General features: G+C 37.2%; 1 protein-coding gene across 1 annotated transcript in view; it reads right to left on the reverse strand.

Annotated features, from left to right (window-relative positions):
* PCCA (propionyl-CoA carboxylase subunit alpha) overlaps positions 1–19,692 on the reverse strand; it is a 269,574-nt gene that overhangs the window by 223,613 nt on the left and 26,269 nt on the right. Inside the window, exons 5-6 of the mRNA XM_031613718.2 lie at positions 5,680–5,793; positions 4,177–4,230 (exon numbers count right to left, since the gene is read on the reverse strand). Coding sequence (XP_031469578.1) covers positions 4,177–4,230; positions 5,680–5,793 — 168 coding nt within the window. The remainder of the gene's footprint in view (positions 1–4,176; positions 4,231–5,679; positions 5,794–19,692) is intronic.

Below are 19,692 nucleotides of genomic sequence, written 5' to 3' on the forward strand. Positions count from 1 at the left end.
ATAGAACACAAGATGTGCTCCAATTGGATGAATGCCAGGGCCAATCCAATCTCACATTTGTTTTTTGTCACTTGTGTTTCCCCCCCTACTCCCTTCTTTACCCAGGCAGGAAAGGGAGGAGTCACAGCAACCATGGGCCAGTCCCCCGTATTCAACATGCACATAAAGAGATTGCTCAGTATGCCCACTCCCTCACTGCACCCCCAGATGCCCTGCACAGTCAAAGGAAAGGAAAACAGCAATTTCAGATGACTGTATCATCCAACAATAGGCTAACTACAAAAGGCTTATCAACATTTTCTCCTTGCCAGATTTCAAAGGCCTGCTGCAAATAATAGCCATGTCAGAACTTCCCAGAAAGGGTCTGCATTAATTTTGTATAAAGGGAAACATGAAGCAAGCTAACCTAAATACAGAGGTCACTAGCAAATTCTGCTATGATATGACAGAAGATGTCCTCTCAAAAGAGAAATTGAAAATAAGAACTGCTTAGGTATGCAACAGGTTGACTGCACCTTTAGGTTTATGTAATCATAGAATCAAAAGGTAGGAAAGGACCTACAAGATCATCTAGTCCAACCATCCTCCCATTACCTTTGCTACCACAAGCACTAAACCATCTCATAGCTCCTCATCCAGACGCCTCTTGAATGCTGCCAGGGACGGCGACTCCACCACCTCCCTGGGCAGCCATTCCAGTGCCTGACCACTCTCTGAGAGAAAAAGTTCTTCCTTATGTCTAATCTAAACCTCCTCTGGTACAACTTGTGGCCATTTCTTTGGGTCCTGTTTGTTGCCTGGGAGAAGAGGCCAAACTCCTCCTCATCACAACCTCCCTTCAGGAAGTTGTAGAGTGCAGTGAGGTCTCCCTTATGACTCAGTAACATGCAGTTACTCCATGAAGAAAAATACTGCTTACATTCAGATAAAGTCACATGCATAAACTATAGGTAACAACTTGTACACTAGACTTCACAGCCTTTATACATAAATTGCTTTTTTTAGAGCATCTCAAACGCTCTGAGTTGCATAGCTCACATTTCTTAATTAAAATTAGAACATTAATTAATATTCTAAGAAGCTACATCCACTTGCCCAGAAACATACTTTGTTCTTCTATGTAACAAACATACTCCAAATACCTGCTTTATCTTAGTTTTCAAAAAGTCTTAGTATTGAAATAATTTTCAAGAAACTGACCTTCCATTTTTACAAAATCATTAGCTGACTTCATTTATATAAATGCAGTGAATCCCTTTCTGTAGCATAACAGCAACCACAATAGACACATCTGAAAAGGTGATCCACCATTTTTTATTGGACTACTATGACAAATAAGCCAGGTGTCATGTAATCACCTTTTAGAACATTTGTTTTCGAATCAATGAATTATTTACTTGAAATCCTCAACATGTTTGTGTTTTCTCCCATTCTAAAAGTAACAAAATTGAGTATAGAGAAGAAAAAAGAATAGTGATTTTCAATACTCCAAATGTATCAATCCAATCCTTTACAAGGACTAAAGCTGAACACTTATTCCATGAGCCATTTGTGCAGTAAAGAACAAAAAGACACGCTTTTGTTCAAATCACGCACAGTAAGATTAGATGTGAACTGACCCTCCCTGTGTTAATTGAAAACAAAGCTTCACTTTGAGCTCATTACCACTCTTACAGACAGAAGGGTGAGTTTAAAACATTTAGCCTTTTTCTCCACTGCCAAATCTAGGTAGCCTTGTTTTACAAGTACAGATATGCACTAGGAAATAAACACAGGTTTCACAAGTCCATCATTACTTTCAGCAAAAAAACAACAAATAGCATGGATGCAAATCAAGGCATGGGGAGAAAGAAAATGGAACAAAAAACTCAACCTTGCCAACTTCACAACAATTTTGTAACATTTATTATAGGCTTTAATGAAGAAGAGAAACAGCAGGCAAGTTTTTCTTAAATATGTTAATCAAGATGTCTGAAAAAATGTAAGTAGTCCTCAGTGATAAAAAGACAGATCATTTCCCCAATTCTCACTAGGGGTTTGATACTGTAGAGTTACTGACATGAAGGGAAACATAGTTATGACTTGAGACTTAAAATCCTGTGTTTGAGAAAGTAAAGCAGAACTTGTTTCATTCTATTTTTAAGGACCAGAACATACCAAGTTTGTGAAATGTATTTAGAATACAATACAATAATACAATAGAATAATACTTTTTAGTATTAGTGGCTCCTCACTACAAGAAAGATGTTGAGGCCCTGGAGCATGTTCAAAGAAGGGCAAAGCTGGTGAGGGGTCTGGAGCACAAGTCTTATGAGGAATGGCTGAGGAATCTAGGATTGTTCAGTCTGGAGAAGGGGAGGCTCAGGGAGACTTTACTGCTCTCTATAACTACCTGAAGAGACTAGAGGGAATGGCTTCAAGCTGCACCAGGGGGGATTTAGGCTGGACATTAGGAAATACTACTTCTCTGCCAGGGTGCCCAGGGTGGTGGTGGAGTCACTGACCCTGGAGGAGTTCAAGGAATGTCTGGATTTTGTGTTGAGGTATATGGTTTACTGAGAACTATTGGTGATAGGTGGATGGTTGGACTGGATGTTCTTGAAGGTCTTTTCCAACCTTTGTGCTTCTGTGATTCTGTGTAGCTATCTTAAGACTGTAGCAATCCAACTTTGAAAGTGTTTCTAGTGAATTCCTGAAATAATATAGTCAGTATTAAAGTACAAGTAAAAAGACGAGAAGGAAGGGGGAGGAGATCTATAGAAAGCTTGTTCTTCCTTCATTTCTACTTAATCTTGCACAAAAAATCATTCCAGATTGTCATGTCAACAATACTGTAATTTACATCACTAAATAATAACCAGATTACTAGGAAGTGTGCCCAGTTTGGAGTAATAACTATCAAATTCCAGAGTTTGGCAGCAAAAATATACCACATAATAGCATGATCTAGCACTTCTGTTCCCCTCCCCCCAAGGAACTGCCAAGTAAAGCCAGTCACTATTCTGATACAACCCAGTAGGAACACTGTTATAAATTAAAGCAGAAATCCTCCCCTTGAAAAAGAGGCTCTGGTGCATCAAGTAGCAAAGAGAAAAAAAACTGTTAAACTATATGAAAATACACGTAAGACATTATCCTGGATTTGGTAAAACTTGAAAGGAATTAAAGCACTTGGCATTTGTCAAGTTAAACAGGACCCTTCCACCACACAGCAACCAGAAGGACACAGATTCTACATTGTTTTTTCTTATTTGCTTGTTCTAAAGAAGCATGGTCAATAAGAAACAAAAAAAATTAGACCTTTAATTCCCAAATAGCTTACTTGGTGAATTGATGATATTATTTAACACTAAAGAACCAATTATAATGGTCTGTACTACAAATAGAACTTGAACCGAAAGGGATATAATGAAGGAGAACACAGATGCTAAGAACAGAAGAGATCTCACAGAAGCTTTACAGAAGCAAGTTCCTCATCTGTGTTTCTACCCTGAACTATAAAAAGTAGGAGTTATTCTTAAAAACAGTAACCAATTTCTCTTACTGCCTTTTAAAAAATGATTGGGTGGGCTCGGGGAAAAAACAATCAGTAAGAGGGCTATATATCAGTTTCTATGATATGTAAAAATCCCACTGAAGTAAGGAGATTATGAATAAAAAAAGATTATAAATTCAAATGTGAAGGGAAAACAGCACATCCTTGAAGTACCTCCTTACTTCCTCTGGAAGATGCAGTTCTACAATACATGACTTCCAGCACAGAAGCTGGTTTTTAAACAGCTTTCTATCCTCATCTTCTAAGTGCAGTTCAGCACCTTTCCAGGGCTACTGATACAGCTGTTCTCCAGCTGTGCTAGGAGTCACCAAAACAATCACTTAGAAAAAATACTTATAGCCTAGATCATTTCAGTGACTCAGTTTTACAGAGAAGGCACAAACATCACAGACAAAAAGCAAATACACTGAGACTCCTATATCCTCAGTGCAGCTCTTACAAATAGGCACAGGTTGCAAATGAAAACATAAAATGCAAGAAATCCACATGCAGGGAAGGCATACAAAGTACCCTGCCCTCGTGCACCCTTAAAATCTGCCTTAAGTTAGTACCTTGATTCCTCAGATACCTTGAAATGAATATATGCAACCCATATATCCAAGCAAGGAAAGATAACTTACCAAACGCCTGGCAAATTCTTTGTTTTCTGAAAGAAATCCATATCCTGGGTGTACCTGCAAAAACAAAGCAAAGAAATTTTCAAGCTCACTGACCTCAGAAGCCACTCAGTGAGTTTACCACCATCTTATAGATACCAGTAAGGTGACATTGAGCACCAAGCATTTCAATTAGTTGAAATGGCTGATTTAGCTGTCCTGAGTCCTATACAAACCTACTGGTTGAGCAGTATCTTCTGAAACAAATATTCCCTACTTGACTACAGAGAAATATGCTGTTTTCAGAGGCTAACATACTCAGACTTTCCCTCTTTTTTACTCCTTTTTGCCACATTCACATCACTGCAGACTTCTACTTCGATACTCATACATACTCTATAACACTACAAAGTACTCTTCATTCTAAATACTTCATAGCTTTGATCACAACAGTGGTTCTAAGGTCCACAGCCATAAGCCTCCTACCTCTAACCACCCCTTCTGGAGAACAGTATTTACTGTACCATTAGTGTGATTCATCCTTAAAGGCTTGATTTGTTAATCATACCCCAATATACACCTTGTACTGTGATGAAGGTTTTTTTTTTTTTGCAACTCAAGATTCTTGATCCAATATACTTCAACAGATAAAGTAGAACAAGTATTACCCTACTACTACCCTCTTTTAAAGAGAACAATCAACTGCATTCTACTTTCAGAAACTTGTAGGACATACAAGTCGCTTTCTTTACAGGGAAGTTTTGGGGCCCTGAAAGCATCACACCAAAACATCTACTCTGAAGGAAACTACAATGCTGCTCCAAACCATTCCACATTAATCAGTGTTGCTCAAACACAGCCATCAAATTTCACTTTAAAAATGCTGTTTGCAGTAGCTCTGAATAATACATTTGCTTCATTGACATTACAAAGAACATTAGATTTGTGAACATGACCACACATTTGTTTTTCCAACCGATCCCCGTAAAGCTTTGAATCTCGGGCCAATTTAAAGGGAGAAAAGCAGAACAGCTTACACAAGTAAATATGGGCTGATGTGCATTCTGTAAACATTCTGAAACAAGTAATTATAGAACACACCGTCTTGCAAATAAGACATGTATATAATTCAAAAACTGCTTCAAACCAAGTTTAAGAAAAAGCCTTCTTTGGATACACTTTGTAAAACATTCAAAAAGCCATTATGGCATATAAAGGGTTAGCACTCAAAACTAATTGGGATTTTTTTTTTCCCCCAGCAAATTTGGAAATGAACTGAAGCTGCTCCCTGGTGTGAAAGCTGAATCCAGCAGCCACCTGCAGGATCAGCGACCAGTGCTGCCAGATGCTACAAAGCCTTTGATTTCCAGTAGCGATTTCGGACACATTTAACATGAACTAACTGGAATCGCATATTCAATCACTCCCCCCCCACACACACACACACCTTAAAAAAAAATACAAACTCTGGCTTTTCTGCTTTCTATATACGAAACAGCTGCAGCAGATAGACTCATTCAGACTCACAGCTTGGGCCCTGGTTTTCTTAATGACTTCCATGATGGCATCCATGTTGAGGTAGCTTTTGCTGGTGGGAGCTGGGCCAACACAGACAGCTTCATCCGCCATTTTCACGTGAACCTAAGGGGGGAATATTCCATATTAACAGATGCTCCCAGCAAAAATAATTACCGGCATCCTGAAACATGCACACAAGTTTTATTGTTTCAAAGATAATTTACATACCATAACCACTCTAAAACATACACTGAGATTACCAACAATGACATACAGGAACTCATACGATAACATTAAATCTCATTTAACTCCCACCTGAAGTGTCATTGTCAAGATGTCTTATTCCAATGCATTAGTTTGAATTTGGTTAAATCAAATCATGACAAATTAATTTCAGCTTCCTCTACTGATAATCTATATGTAAATTCAGACTAAAAACTACTTTGTTACATGTAACCAGGGTAGTCTAATATCTTAATACTTAATAACAAACATTCATGACCAGTTCTAAGCAGGCTCCCCAGGAAGTTGGGGATAATTAGAGTGAATTGAATGAAGGGATGCAGCGAGTGTCCCTGCACAGCATCAGGTCAGCACCATGCACAAATTAAAGCCTATGACTAAAGAGTTCAATATCACTACACGTGAACCAGAAAATCTTGAGAATTATTTAAGCAGGCTCATGTTTGATTCCTGATTCATTGGATCCTAATTTATATGCATTTGTTAAACATTTTTATAGTCAGATCTAAACCATACAAGAAGCAGTGATAAACATTTTACCAGAAACAATAAAATAGCTGGTTTTGAACAAATCAGAACTCATTCACACACTTTCGGAATTAAAGTTACAACATTTTTAGACTGCCCTCCAACATGTTTTACTACATTTTCCTTATAAATTAAAATGCACACAGACCCACAAAAAAAAATAGTTTCTCATTTTTTCTTTTGTAAGCTCTTGTCCAGTCTGTGTTTAAAGGAAACGTGCCACTGTTTAACCTGTATAAGATTTATATAGCTATAGGTTAGTAAGACTTGTCACTATACAGTTTGGCATTTCAATGCTTATGAATTTTAAAAGTGTTATTTCATGAATATTTTATATCATCTTCAGTATGCTAGAATATATTGAAAGCGATGTTGTTTCATAAAGCAAAACTTAACATATATGACATTCAAAAGTTTTTTTGTTTACAAACAGCAATTTTATTCATGAGTAGCACAAAAGATTGTCAGTGTAATATATTAAGGCTGGAAGCACTGTAGTCCCTACACACTACTGGTTCATTCAGAAAAAGAGTCAAAGCCAGAAAAAAAAAGGTATCTAGAAACTGCCTAACAGTAGTCAAGCAATTCTGAATAGCAAAATGAGAAATAAATGTTCAGGTAACATACGAGAAAGACAACACCTATTAAGTCACCTGAAAACATTCAGACTTATTCTTTGTTTTTATTGAGTTTTTCTATACTTTGCAAAAAGTTAATCCCAATACCAGAAAGAAATACTCACTTGCCACCAAATTCTCTAGCACTCTTCAGGGAGCTCTTAAATAGATACACAAATATGCAGCCAATTCAGCAGCTCCAAGTGCACAAAACCACCTGGAATCTCTACATATTTTACATTTTAGTTATTATAGCTTATTTCTTTTCTTACTATAGCATTCGCTTCACATTGTAAACAAAGCAAAACCAAAAACCCTAACCACAGACAATCACATGGCAGGATTTTAATGCTTATTATAAAACACCTTGACAAATTAAGTTAATTTAACATTTGATTAAATGATAGCAGAATTAACCCTGTCTGCTACCCTTCCTGGAGTATTAAGTGCAAGAAACAGCATTGCCCTTGGATACATTTATTTGATTGATTCAAGTTTAGTTATTCAATACGTTTTACACAAGCATATGTAAGCACGTGTGTTTTACAGGACCAAAAGCTTCCTCACATAAGGGACTAAACTATGGCAGTTAGCTATTTTTAAGCATGTAGAGAAGAGGCCTCCACCATCCCCCCCAACAGTCCTAATAGCACCAGAAGTAGCCATAGATATTGTAAAAAACACTGATTTATAACATTTCCTAAGAACAGTTTCGTGTGCTTTCCCTCCGCCATTTTCTTCCCCTCTTCAAGTGTTCTGCTACTTCTCCCCATGCTCCTCATCCTCTGGTAAATGTATTTCTCCTTATCTACATTACCACAATATTCTAGCATCTTCTCTAGTTCACTGCTGAATTATCCTTGCAGGTACCCTAACAACCACACCAACATAATAAAACTCTAGCCATATTACAACCACTTCATCTGATACACTGCCACAGCATGAAGCAAAGTTCTCTGTGACAAAAAAGGTCTTAGTTTCTCATCATTAGTTCAAAACCTCCAGATTTTCAGGTTCCAATGGCAGCTGCTCTATGGAACTTCCACATTAACTTGTTCTAAAGACAATGACATCAGTTCACAATCTGGAAAGCAAAACTCATTTCATAGTGGATGTCACCTCCTCACAAGGATTTCCATCTTTAAATGCATATTTCATTTCTTTTACAATGTGCTGTAGTTCATGACAAGTACTAAAAACACAACAGAATTTACAGCATAGTATATGGTTATATTTCTATACTAGCCAACCATAATTACAGGTAAGCATTATAAAAGCCATCTTTTGAATCTAAATGACAGCCAAACGCTTCAGTATTCTGCCTACCAATTTCTGTAGGGAGAAGAATTAGTGCAAATTAAGGTATAATAACACAACATTTTTAGACAGTCCAAAGAATCCATTAACTCCCCTTCTCCAAGCATTACAAGTTTGAAAATAAATGATTTCAAACAAGTCACACAACCCTATGTATTCAGAACTTGTATCCAGCTTATGACAGCTAGCATTGCAGAAAAATTTTTACTTTTGTTTTAGTTTAAAAAAATAATAACAACAAGACAGAAGTCAGTCCCAGGAGGTTTATGAAAAACAATTCCTTCATAAATATTAGAATTGACCATGCAATCTCAAGCATGAATGGATACCAACAAAGGCTGGAAAAGCACACAAACCTAGAAGTACTAGATGGTTTATACTGTAAATTTTTGTTATTTGGGCTACCTGTGCCTCAAAAGATATGTTTCAAATAACAAGGACCTGTTACATTACTCAACACAAAGAACTAAAAGCATGACTTAGTCATGTAGAGAGCAATTTAATTGCTGCAGAAGTTTTAGGTTGGAAATATATTTGATAAGGACTAATTACATTGTAATAATGACACAAATAAGACAAAAGGTTTACCAAAGCCTACTGACTTGTAATTTGTTACACCTTTAGGAATCTAAATCCTAACCTTAACGAAGCCTCCTCAGCTCTTCTTCTATTGCAAATATGCCTCAATATTCTCAATTTAACAAGGAATCCAAGAGTACTCATTAGAAAGAATACTCTTTAGTAACACAATTACTTTTAAACAAAGGTTCATCAATGACTAAAAATACAACAACTGGCCACAGTTTGAAATGCAGCAGTGATTTTAGTGCACAATTCATGACGACACAGCGAAACAAGAACTCAAGTTCAACAATCCTCTTCAATAAACTGCACCAAAACAGCCACTTATTTCACAATCAAGTTCGGGTAAGACACCTAAATTACTAATCCTACTACGTTTCTTTATGTCTCTAGGAAATAGGTACCTAAATTGTCAGGGTGATTATCCAGCCATTTTAATCCAGGACTGGTTCCAAGCACTCTTTCAGGCAGCAGCAGCTCTCAGGGTGTCAATTACAATGAAGTGACAACAGTAGCCAGTGGTAGGCTTTGGTGATTTTGTTTCAGTATAGCAGCAGGATTGATAAACCAAAAAACAAACCAAAAATGGTACCTGGGTTTTGGTATCGTATCATACCCCAGAACTCGAAACATTAGATATAAACACTAAAGTACCAATACTTTGCAGAAGATTACCCAGTTCAGAAGGACTGCACTGAACTAGAGCTAGTCAGTACCCAAATTACTGAAACTGTTAGCACTCCTTTACTTCTGGAGGGTGCTACTGTCAAATGAATACATGTGCCACATTCTTTTTCCCAGGCATACTCTGAAAAGTAGTGAAGCACCCTTCTCATGAAATCTGCATCTTAAATAATCATTTAGAGAGAAAAAGTAATAGTTTAGTAGCTCAAATACACATTGCACTCCTACAGATGTTGTTTAATGCAGTAGAATTAAAGTAACCTTTGCCAACAGTCATCCAGTTACTTCAAATTGGAAGCTAAAACCTATACTACATGCAAGCACACATGTTCCCAGCCTTTACAACAATAAAAGGTATTTTGGTATGGAAGTAGAAGTATGTATGTACAACACAATGCTAAGGCAAAGCACTGAAAAAAATGAAAGATACTAGGAAAATTTACAGATTCTTACTACTGTAACTATTCAAGTACTCCAGAATTTGTTAATTTAAGGATATGATTCGTGACGAAAGTTCTTCATATCCATCTTGCTAGCTTGCTTTATAATGATTGTCATCTATTAATTGCAAGAAGCAAAGCTGATTTTCACATGAGCCAGTAGAAGAGCAAAGATATCCACACGTGTTTCCTAACAAAGTGCTTGATACCGCCTGCACAGTTTTCACAGATATTTTATACACTTCATCAGTTTCTGATATTTACTGTGTGACAGATGCCATTTACTTCAGTGTAAATGCCTAATTAACACATAGACACAGATGCACACACACTCTCCCTCCTTCATTACTAAGGAAGAATGTCTGGGACTTCATGATACCCCAGTTTTTCAGGATAGGTCGTCCCATGCAACCTCAGGCCTCGACACAAGTTGATAATTCATATAGCAGAGACAGTTTTATTAAGTTACAAGATGCATTTTCCCCAATTCTTCTGCATTGTTCCACAATTAATAGACAGGAAGTTGTTATAAACACATATACAATGCTAATCAAATCTAAGAAGCAAATAAAGAAAAAAGAATAAAGAATGTTTCGTACATTAGATAAGATTGCATTGTTTAGGCAAATAAATCTAATCAAACATGTCCTTTTGTAGCTCAAATCAATATTACACATTGCAACAATCACAGTTGGTATAAAAGGATTCACTCAATTGACCCAAACTGCGTAACACCACTCAGCAAGACGAACCACAATTAGCTCAACCCATACGAAGGGGGTAATGAGTAAACCCTTTGTATGGATAGCAAAAAATAAAATGAATAAAAGCAATAGTCTCAAATCTTGCCAATCCTAATCCCAAAAGAGAGACAAAAACCTTGTGGCACTGAACAGCTAAAAAACAAAAAGAAGCAAAGAAAGGTTCCAATTCACTGCTTTGTCAAAAAAATACACAGCTTTTAGACCCTTCTTTAACAGCTTCACACAAAAACAAACGTCAAGAATGCAGCAAATCTGTGCACATAGCAAGCATGTCGTACTCACAGTCCTCAAAGTGCTACTGCAAAGAAACACTGCTACACAATTCCGACATTTAACCCTAAAATGAAATAATGAAAACATTTCTAATTGCATGAAAAGCAGAACTGTGAAAGCCATACATCACACAAATGTCACATTTTCCACATTTATTTTAACTCAGCATTTCAAAAAAACTATACAAGAAATTATGCGAAAAAGCAGCCCGCAGTCAGTGCAAGTGGATTCTCCTGCAAGCCTGCCTGTTGGTTTGGAAGTTTTGTTGTTTGGTTGCTTCTTTGTTTGGCTGTTAGTTGGTTGTTTTCTTCTTTAATTGATAGTCCACAACCACAGCTATGTGTCACTTCAGTGACCTAAGTTGAACTCAACTGTCCTCCAAAGAAGAGACACCAATGAGGCAAGGAATACTTAATTCTTAATTAAGACTGAGAGTACACACTTTTAAAGACAAGAAGATCCCCATTTGTTCAGTCTTGCTCATAAATGGGATTTATAACCTTAGAAGAAAAAAATCTTGAACCTTGAAATTCTTTCTTCTGTGAACAGAGCTCTGGTACTTTGTCTATATGTATACACTTCTCCTCAGAGATGCTATCACAAGGAACAGGTTCCCCACTGCATCTAGAGGCCTGATGACCAGGACTGTAAATAACAGACCACACAAAGGCTATCATGCAATAAATGCTTCGAAACTGAGTTCTCACTGTTGGGACTAGCAAGGAAATGCCTTACATCCTAAAGATACTACAGACAGAAATCAAGAAGAGATTTTCCAGAATGGCTTTGGCTCCTAAAATTTTTCCTATATTCTCTTTTCCTATAAACTCATTTTACGATAGGTAACTTCCCAGTAAAGCATGCTTCTGGAAAACTGGTAAGAAAGAAGGCTTCTTCATAAGAATTTTATTGCAAATTGTTATTTGAGTTTTACCCTCCAAAGGAATAAAGACTAGGAACTAGTAACTCAGTGTGCCTCATATAAATCTTAAGACTATAGCACTGAAGTTTAGCCAGATCCAAGCAGCTGAGTGTACTTCAGTTGATTAAAAGACATCTTTTTGCCAGGCATCAAAAATTGAAGATATGTTTCTTTTTATAGCATGTTTTTCTGGAACTTCTCTAGGAAAGCTCATCTCTACAGACTTTATTCAGAAGAACTGTTCCTTAAGCAAGCCTTCTGCCTACCAAGTCTATCTGCAAATAACCAATGAGCATAAAATATTTCTCTTCAATAAGCTTTTCTCGTTGAGGAAAATACACTTAAAGCTTTAGAAACCCACCATGGTAGACTACAACTCTTGTTTTTAATACCTTATAATAGTTACCTGCTTGTCATTGAAATTTTAGCAAAATGAAACAGTTGATTATATCACAGCTTCCACATGTTTTAGTCAACATCAAGCAGACATACAGGATTTAGAAAGAGTAAGTTGAATCACACCAAGCAACATGTAGTATGTTTCAGCAGCATGATTCCATCTAGGATTTTCAGCAAAGAGTTGTCCTTCAGAGACCAGAATACAGAACATTGCCACTCAGAAGAGGCCCCTGTCTAATGCCCAAATTTGCCAACCTGCAAAGATGGACTGCAGAAGTTGCTTCCAGAATCTAAAGACTGTAATCAAGTGAGGGATCTCTGAAACCAGTCCTAGGGTCAATGTAACAGCTAATTAAAACAGCAAGGTGAAATTCACAGCTACATGGTGTTTCAACTACCCAACAGCTCTTAAAAGCAACGTGACAGTGAAGTACACATACTAGTGCCACTCAAGGCAACTCCAGAATACTATCTGGAGTATTAAATAATCAGAAATACAAAATACAGACCTTGTAGTAAATAAAGCCCTTCACAGTGTGGACTATGTTCTGACTTATGATGAACCATATATTGAGATATGAATGAAGTTTCATGGAAAGCCTCACTTTCTGAAAACGTAAGTTGCCACTCAAAGTATGATCCCATCCCTAGCTCCCCTTCACATCCAGCTATAGCAATTACAATGCTGCCAATAGACAAACTACCTGTCAGTTCACCTGTCAGTCTTGAGTCCTCCAGTAGAGAAATACTCTAAGTGGAAGGGAAATGAACCTTTTGTCAGATCAAGAAGTTAAACCATTTTGCAGCTACATGGTCATTGGATCCAATGCAATGAAAGAATCAGAGGGGACAGGAAAGCACAATTGATCCTTTCGGAAATACTTTGGGTGCAGAGAACTTAAGACAGTATCAAACCAGACCTGAAGTGTCAAATAATTCATTACTTCTTCAATAGCATTAAAGAAAAACATTACTTTTCTGACACTGTTAAAATTATTCCTTACACTCTGGGACAACTTGGAAGAAGTTAATCAATGTAAAACCTGTCCAAAATTTTCTACTCTCAGAAATCTTATTTTGGAAGAACACAAGGCAGAATCCAAAATACAGGTGTCAAGATGAACAATATAAAAGCTGAGTAATAGAGAAGAACCATGAAGCGTACTTTCTCTACAAGCTTATAGAAAACAGTAAGCCATAAATCCCACGAAATCTGCTTGTTAAGTAACTTTTCAGAATAGACCTACTTTAAAAAAAAAAGTACTTTAGCAAGCTATCATCTTTGCCAATTCCAGAAATGTAATCCATGTGAACTGTTTGACAGACACTTGAGCCTGTTATAACAGACACAGCAAGAGAACACAGAGCACTTTGTTATAAAACTATCACCCATCACAAACTCATCGCCTTCACTTAAGTTAAAAGGCCTATCAACAATGCCTGCCAGTGTTCGCAACTCTGTATTCAAAGAAAGCTTAAGCAAATTTTGCACAGGAATATGAAAGAGTGATCGCAGAAGACCCTGAAGTCAAGTACACAGAAGTATTACACAGGAAAAACATTTTGTAAGGGAGGATCAAAACAAATAGCAAGCAGAGCTCAGGACCTCCAAATGAAAACAAAAACAAAAAAGAAACAAGTCAGCAGAATTAAGGTACAGCATGAGGAGTTCCAGAATTAACTGCTAGATGCAGCATAAAAATATTTTTTCTTGCATGGAAATTTCTGAAAAGGAGTGAAAGCAGTTACTTTCCCATTTAATCTTACAACATAACACTTGCAGATAGGCATATACCACTATTCATTAGATGATTGTACTAACCTCCATTCCATCTTATGTTTATACTCCACCATGCTGAACGTAGTACCCATATATCAAGAAGTCAGTAAGGAAGTGGATAGCAGTACACTTCAAGAAGTGTTGGTTTTGTGCTCAGTCTATAGACAACCAGTTGGCTCATCGAAGCTGTAAAGACTGTGCCCAACCTAACGTAAGGGCAGGAATGGGCAAAACCTGTACAGTCCGAATAGAGTTTTCGCACACCTAATGCCAACACTGGGCAAGTCACAAGTGCTGATGCCAGACTTCATGTGGTTGGACACAGACCACCTGACAGAAGATTTTTCAAGAATTTCTCTTACAGCAAAAACTAGCTTTCATCCCTCAGAGTCCTGCAGTAGCTACATGTCTTGAACTTTAAAGACTTTGTTTTAGTACACCTCTAATATCAAGTTTTTCCTCAAAGTTTCCCTACATTTCCATTTTCTCAGATGATTTCTTATGATGCACGCTTTGCCATTTGATAGTAATTCAAGGACAGAGCATTAGCCTCTACTGTATCCCAATAATCCTATGACGTTATTTCAGCACATTCAACAGTCTAAAAACAGTTTACTGTACAGAGGAAATAGGTCTTGATATATCAAGAGAGCACTATTCACGAGCCACTATAATGATAGCCCCTACCAAGAGGGTAAGCATTGCTCCTGCCCAGTAAGCAGAACTACAGCAAAAAGCATCAAGCCTTCTCCTACATCTACTTCACACTCTTCTACAACATGCTATCACTTTCAGGATTTTCTTTTTCAGGCAAGAAGTAGTAGGAAGTAAGATGCTATCAATCCTCACCTTTGAAAACAGAATTAAAAACTAGAAGGAAAAACTAAAGGGAAGTATCGCTATTAGACTAATTTAATCGAAGTATCATACACTTGCAACCTGTATGCAAACTAACACATTTCTCTATATAATAGTCCTATTTAATTTTTTTTATATAATAGCTCAGTAAATGTTATTCTATGTAATACAGTTAGTTAATGTTAAATATACTAAGCGTGGTTAAAAAGAGGTTGAGTTACACACAGGCAACACCTACATAAAACCAAAGGAAAGGAGTAGCCAATCTCTATACAGTGACAACTATTTTAAGTTATAAACATTTGTTCTTTGCGTGGAATATAATTATTTGTAAGTCCAACAGAAGTGCTCAAGCATGTATATAGTTTTATATGGCACTGGAGTAAATTTCTACATAAACAAACTCCTGCCCTTAAAAAGCCTGGAATGAAGAAAATCAACCCAAGTTGCATGGAATCTACATAGCACAAACGGCACACACTCACATAACACCTCTATCTAAATCCTCTTTCCTGTTAGCATTTCTTCTCCCTCCAACCTGCTAAATAAAGTCGTATTTCCTGCTGACAGCAAATGATTGGTTTACCTATAACTCCAGGGGGTTTAACTATCAGTCCTTTAAGAAGCTTTGACAGTTTAACCTGCTGAGCTCACAGCACCCAAGGGAGGGCCTGACTTGCAGTTTTACTTCTGATGCTGCTGACCACTAATACTGACTCCAGAGATAATGGATTTCAATAACCACCTCCCACAGGTTAACACTTTGGGTACTTGCCATGATACTGCTTTAATTAAGTTAATACATGAAGGTCACAGTTTGTTAGGAAGTTTTATTAAATTTGACAGTGCTGACAATAGCAGGAAAAGTGCAGATGCTCACCTGGCCAGCAGCTCTGGGATGAGTCTACCTATAGGTGTAATCCAGTTGGTCTGCATGTTTATGCAACTTTTCTTTGTTAACTGAGTTTATCAGTTTCAACCCCACTAAAAACAGATTTTCTTTTCCAGCATAACCAATTATTTCATGACAGATATGAAATGGATGCCTCTATCTATGCTGAGTTTACCTGGAATGCAACCATGCATTACAGTTTATGGTTAGGTTCTGTTTTTTTTTTTCTTTACAAGGCTTGAATCATCCTGATGGTGAAAAACAATTAGTATTTTATATGTTTATAAAAGCCAATTGCTAACATCTACAGATCCAAGAGTAAAATTTGTTTTTAATTACATAAAAGTTTCTAAAACATCTAACCAGATGTTTTTAATGTCTTAAGAAAGAAATAATCTGAAAGCACATGCTTAGGAAAATACAAAAAGGACAGAAGGGAGAGGCATTTCAATGCATTTTTCAGACTAAGTATTGACTTATTTCTCTTCAACGCAACACTCTAAAACATCAAATTCAAAAATATGAGGAAAAGGTGATTTTTTGTAGTTAAGAAGTGGTATTTACTTTACTGGAATAGACATTTGTTAGATTTTATTCTTTTCCCCCATTAAAGCACACAACCTGACAGACACTCCGCAGAGTAATAATGAAGCAGCATGGGAGCCATTTAATGTATTTCTTGATTAACTCATTGCCTGTCCAGTTCTCATACAGACGTGCTCACATGTCATAATCGTCATAACTCCCATCATCCCTACAGTTAACACACAAGCTCCTTGATTAGCACACAACTCCCAGACGAGCCACACTAATGCTAAATAATTCCCTTCAGTCTCCTGCAACTATACCGCAGGCTCTCCAATTAAATATAATGTCTCTGATGAGCCATATTAATATGGACAAATTCCTGCCAGGGATTCTAGCCCACTCATTTTCACCAAATAAGAGGCAGAAAAAGAACTTAAACTGAAATAAAGAGAAGAAAGCTGCGTACATGAAGCTAGCCTAAAGAGCAGTTAAAGAAGGTTTAATTACAAAGCTTTGTCCGCTGCCACAGGTATGTTGTTCTTGGAAGTATCTGATAGACTGGCATATTGACAACTCCAACAGCACTGATAAATATCAGTAAGCAAATTAGCATTTTAGTCATTGAAAAGCAAGCGTGTGAAGCAGATAGTTTTTCAATCATTTAATTAAAATTTGCAGTAAGTAATCACGTGATAAAGCTAACTATGCAGAGACCTTCAGAACACCTGCTGCTGGTTATGCTTGGTATGGGAAAAGATTTACATTTTCCTCATTGTGTGCATTAAGCACCACTTAAAATATCGATGCAGCTATACACACCTACACCATAAGGGTTGTTTTCTCTTTAAAAATTCAAAAACATTTCAGCATTGATCCACACTGTTTTCAAACCCTGCATCAAGAAACAGCGTCAGGAACCTGCAGCAGCATCACCAATTACATTACAAAATCCACATCCTGAGATACTTAGGCACGTTCAAGCAATTGCAAAATACTTTCAGAATATGAAAGAGTTGATCATGGATTAACAATATTAAAACCTCATTATTATTTTCCCTTTTTAAATAGGAGAAAAGAGAAAATCACAGAAAAACCCAACCTTTCCAATCTTAATATCACCACCATTATTACCTAGAAACTCACTATCTAGATTTTATGCAAGTCACAAGGAGATGTTGGTCTTTAGATCAGGAGTCTCTGATGTCCTCAGCACTAGAGCTGACCCTCTCACTAGAAAAGATATCAGCAAAGGACACGTAAATAGACTGTTGCAGAAGTATCCTTCAGTAGTTTTGAATATTGCTTGCAACTGCACAAACAAATTGTCAAATATTCAAATAGCCCCCATGAAATTTTGATAAGCTCTTCCCCAAGGTCCTTGCACCTTCATTCTTACACTAATGCATTTCATCTTCATTTACCTGATCATTAGCTTCCAGTTTGTTCAGCTGGAAACCAACACACACTAATTACTTTGACATCACAAAGTCCTATCTGTCTTCACCACCTCCCCAGACAGCAGGGAGAAATTATCAAGGGTAGGCATGATAATATCCTGATAAATGATGATTCACATCACCTCACTGTCAATCATCCAGAAGTGCTCACAGAAGATACCACTCAATCTCATTATTGAATCCTAGGGCTAAGAGTACAATACGCACCAGGAGTTGTATTTCAAACAGCAGGCCACCTGAGTAAGATGCAGCTCTGGGATTTTCATGAATTTTGTTGGCTCCTTGCTTCAACGCAGTAAATGTCATAATAAAATATATGAATACATGTATATGTGATGGCAGAAAAGGACACGCTTAAAGCAAAACTGTTCATCTTGAGGAGTCAAGAGAAAATAAATCAGGTCATCTGGTGGGCAAGAGAAAAACCAGTAATTATCATTAATTTTTTTTTTTTTAAATGAATAAACCTATAAAGCTTGAGTTCATTTTCAATTTAAGGATACTCCTTTCAGAAACAATATAAATGCATTCAGAGCTCTGAAAGAAGTAACACTAGCTTTGAAACTCATGGCCATAGGCAAAGCTTATTTTTTTCTGTAACAGAAAGCAGATGTTCATAGATGCAACTTTCCTGCTTAATAGTCAATCAGAAAAGAAAATTTAGTAGTAATATAAAGATTTGGTAAGAGTTGCTTTCTCAGAAATATTCTCAGAATAGGTAGCCTTCTTTCCTACTTCTAAATTAGCATCATAATTCTTCCAGCTTTCTAAGTCTAATTAGAAACACAAATTGAGCAATTGGGAGGGAACAACTCCTCCAAGGTTTGTAGCACTTTCCATTTCCATGCCCAAATTCAGATATTGACTGTCAATAAACTTGCAGACTGACACATCATACAATGAACAATATGATGGTATTTAAGATACCCACAGATGCACAGAATGGCTTGCATTGGAAGAAACCTTAATGATCTAGTTCCAACTCCCCACTGTTGGCAGAGACACCTCCCACCAGCTGAAGCTGCCCATAGTCCCAACCTGGCCTTGAACACCTCTGGGACAGGGCCATCCACAGATTCTCTGGGCAACCTGTGCCAGTGCCTCACCGCCCTCTGAGTGAAGAATTTTTAATACCGAGTCAAAAAACTCAGTCAGAACTAAAGAAATTAAGTAGAGAAAGCTATTTATAGAAGTGAACAACAGCAAAAAAAAGAGGAATTAGGAAAATAAAGTTCAAAAATAAACATTGTAACATTCCATTTTATTTTTTTTTGACTGAAGACAATTCAACAGTCAATGCAAGTCAGAGCCACAGAGTTCTCTTCCAAGCACTGATGATACAAGCATCTACCCCAGGCACCTTGGTGCAACAACCAGCAACCACCTGCCCACTCAAGTTTCTCACTCAAGGTTCCTCACCCCTCTGACACAACTTGGCCCAGAAAATTTAAATACCACATTTGTGGGCAACAAAATACAACAAAGAACCATAGAGTCTATTGTGTCTAGCACAACAAGTAGGGTGAAATTATGAGCAAGATGGATTTCCCCCCCCCCCCCCCCCATCTACAACCTCAGTGCTTTTGTTCCTAGATTTAGAGAAAGGCCACTAGATGGGGACAACACTAATACTACTGGCTTGGGTCACTGAAATGGAACTCTTTAAGAAAATCAGACCAGCAAGTATTAGAACACTCACTAATAAACTTCCTATGAAAATGTCAGTCTCCACTTTAGA

Source organism: Phasianus colchicus, chromosome 1, assembly GCF_987193195.1.
Source record: "Phasianus colchicus chromosome 1, bPhaCol1.hap1.1, whole genome shotgun sequence".
In the NCBI taxonomy this organism is placed as follows: Eukaryota; Metazoa; Chordata; class Aves; order Galliformes; family Phasianidae; genus Phasianus; species Phasianus colchicus.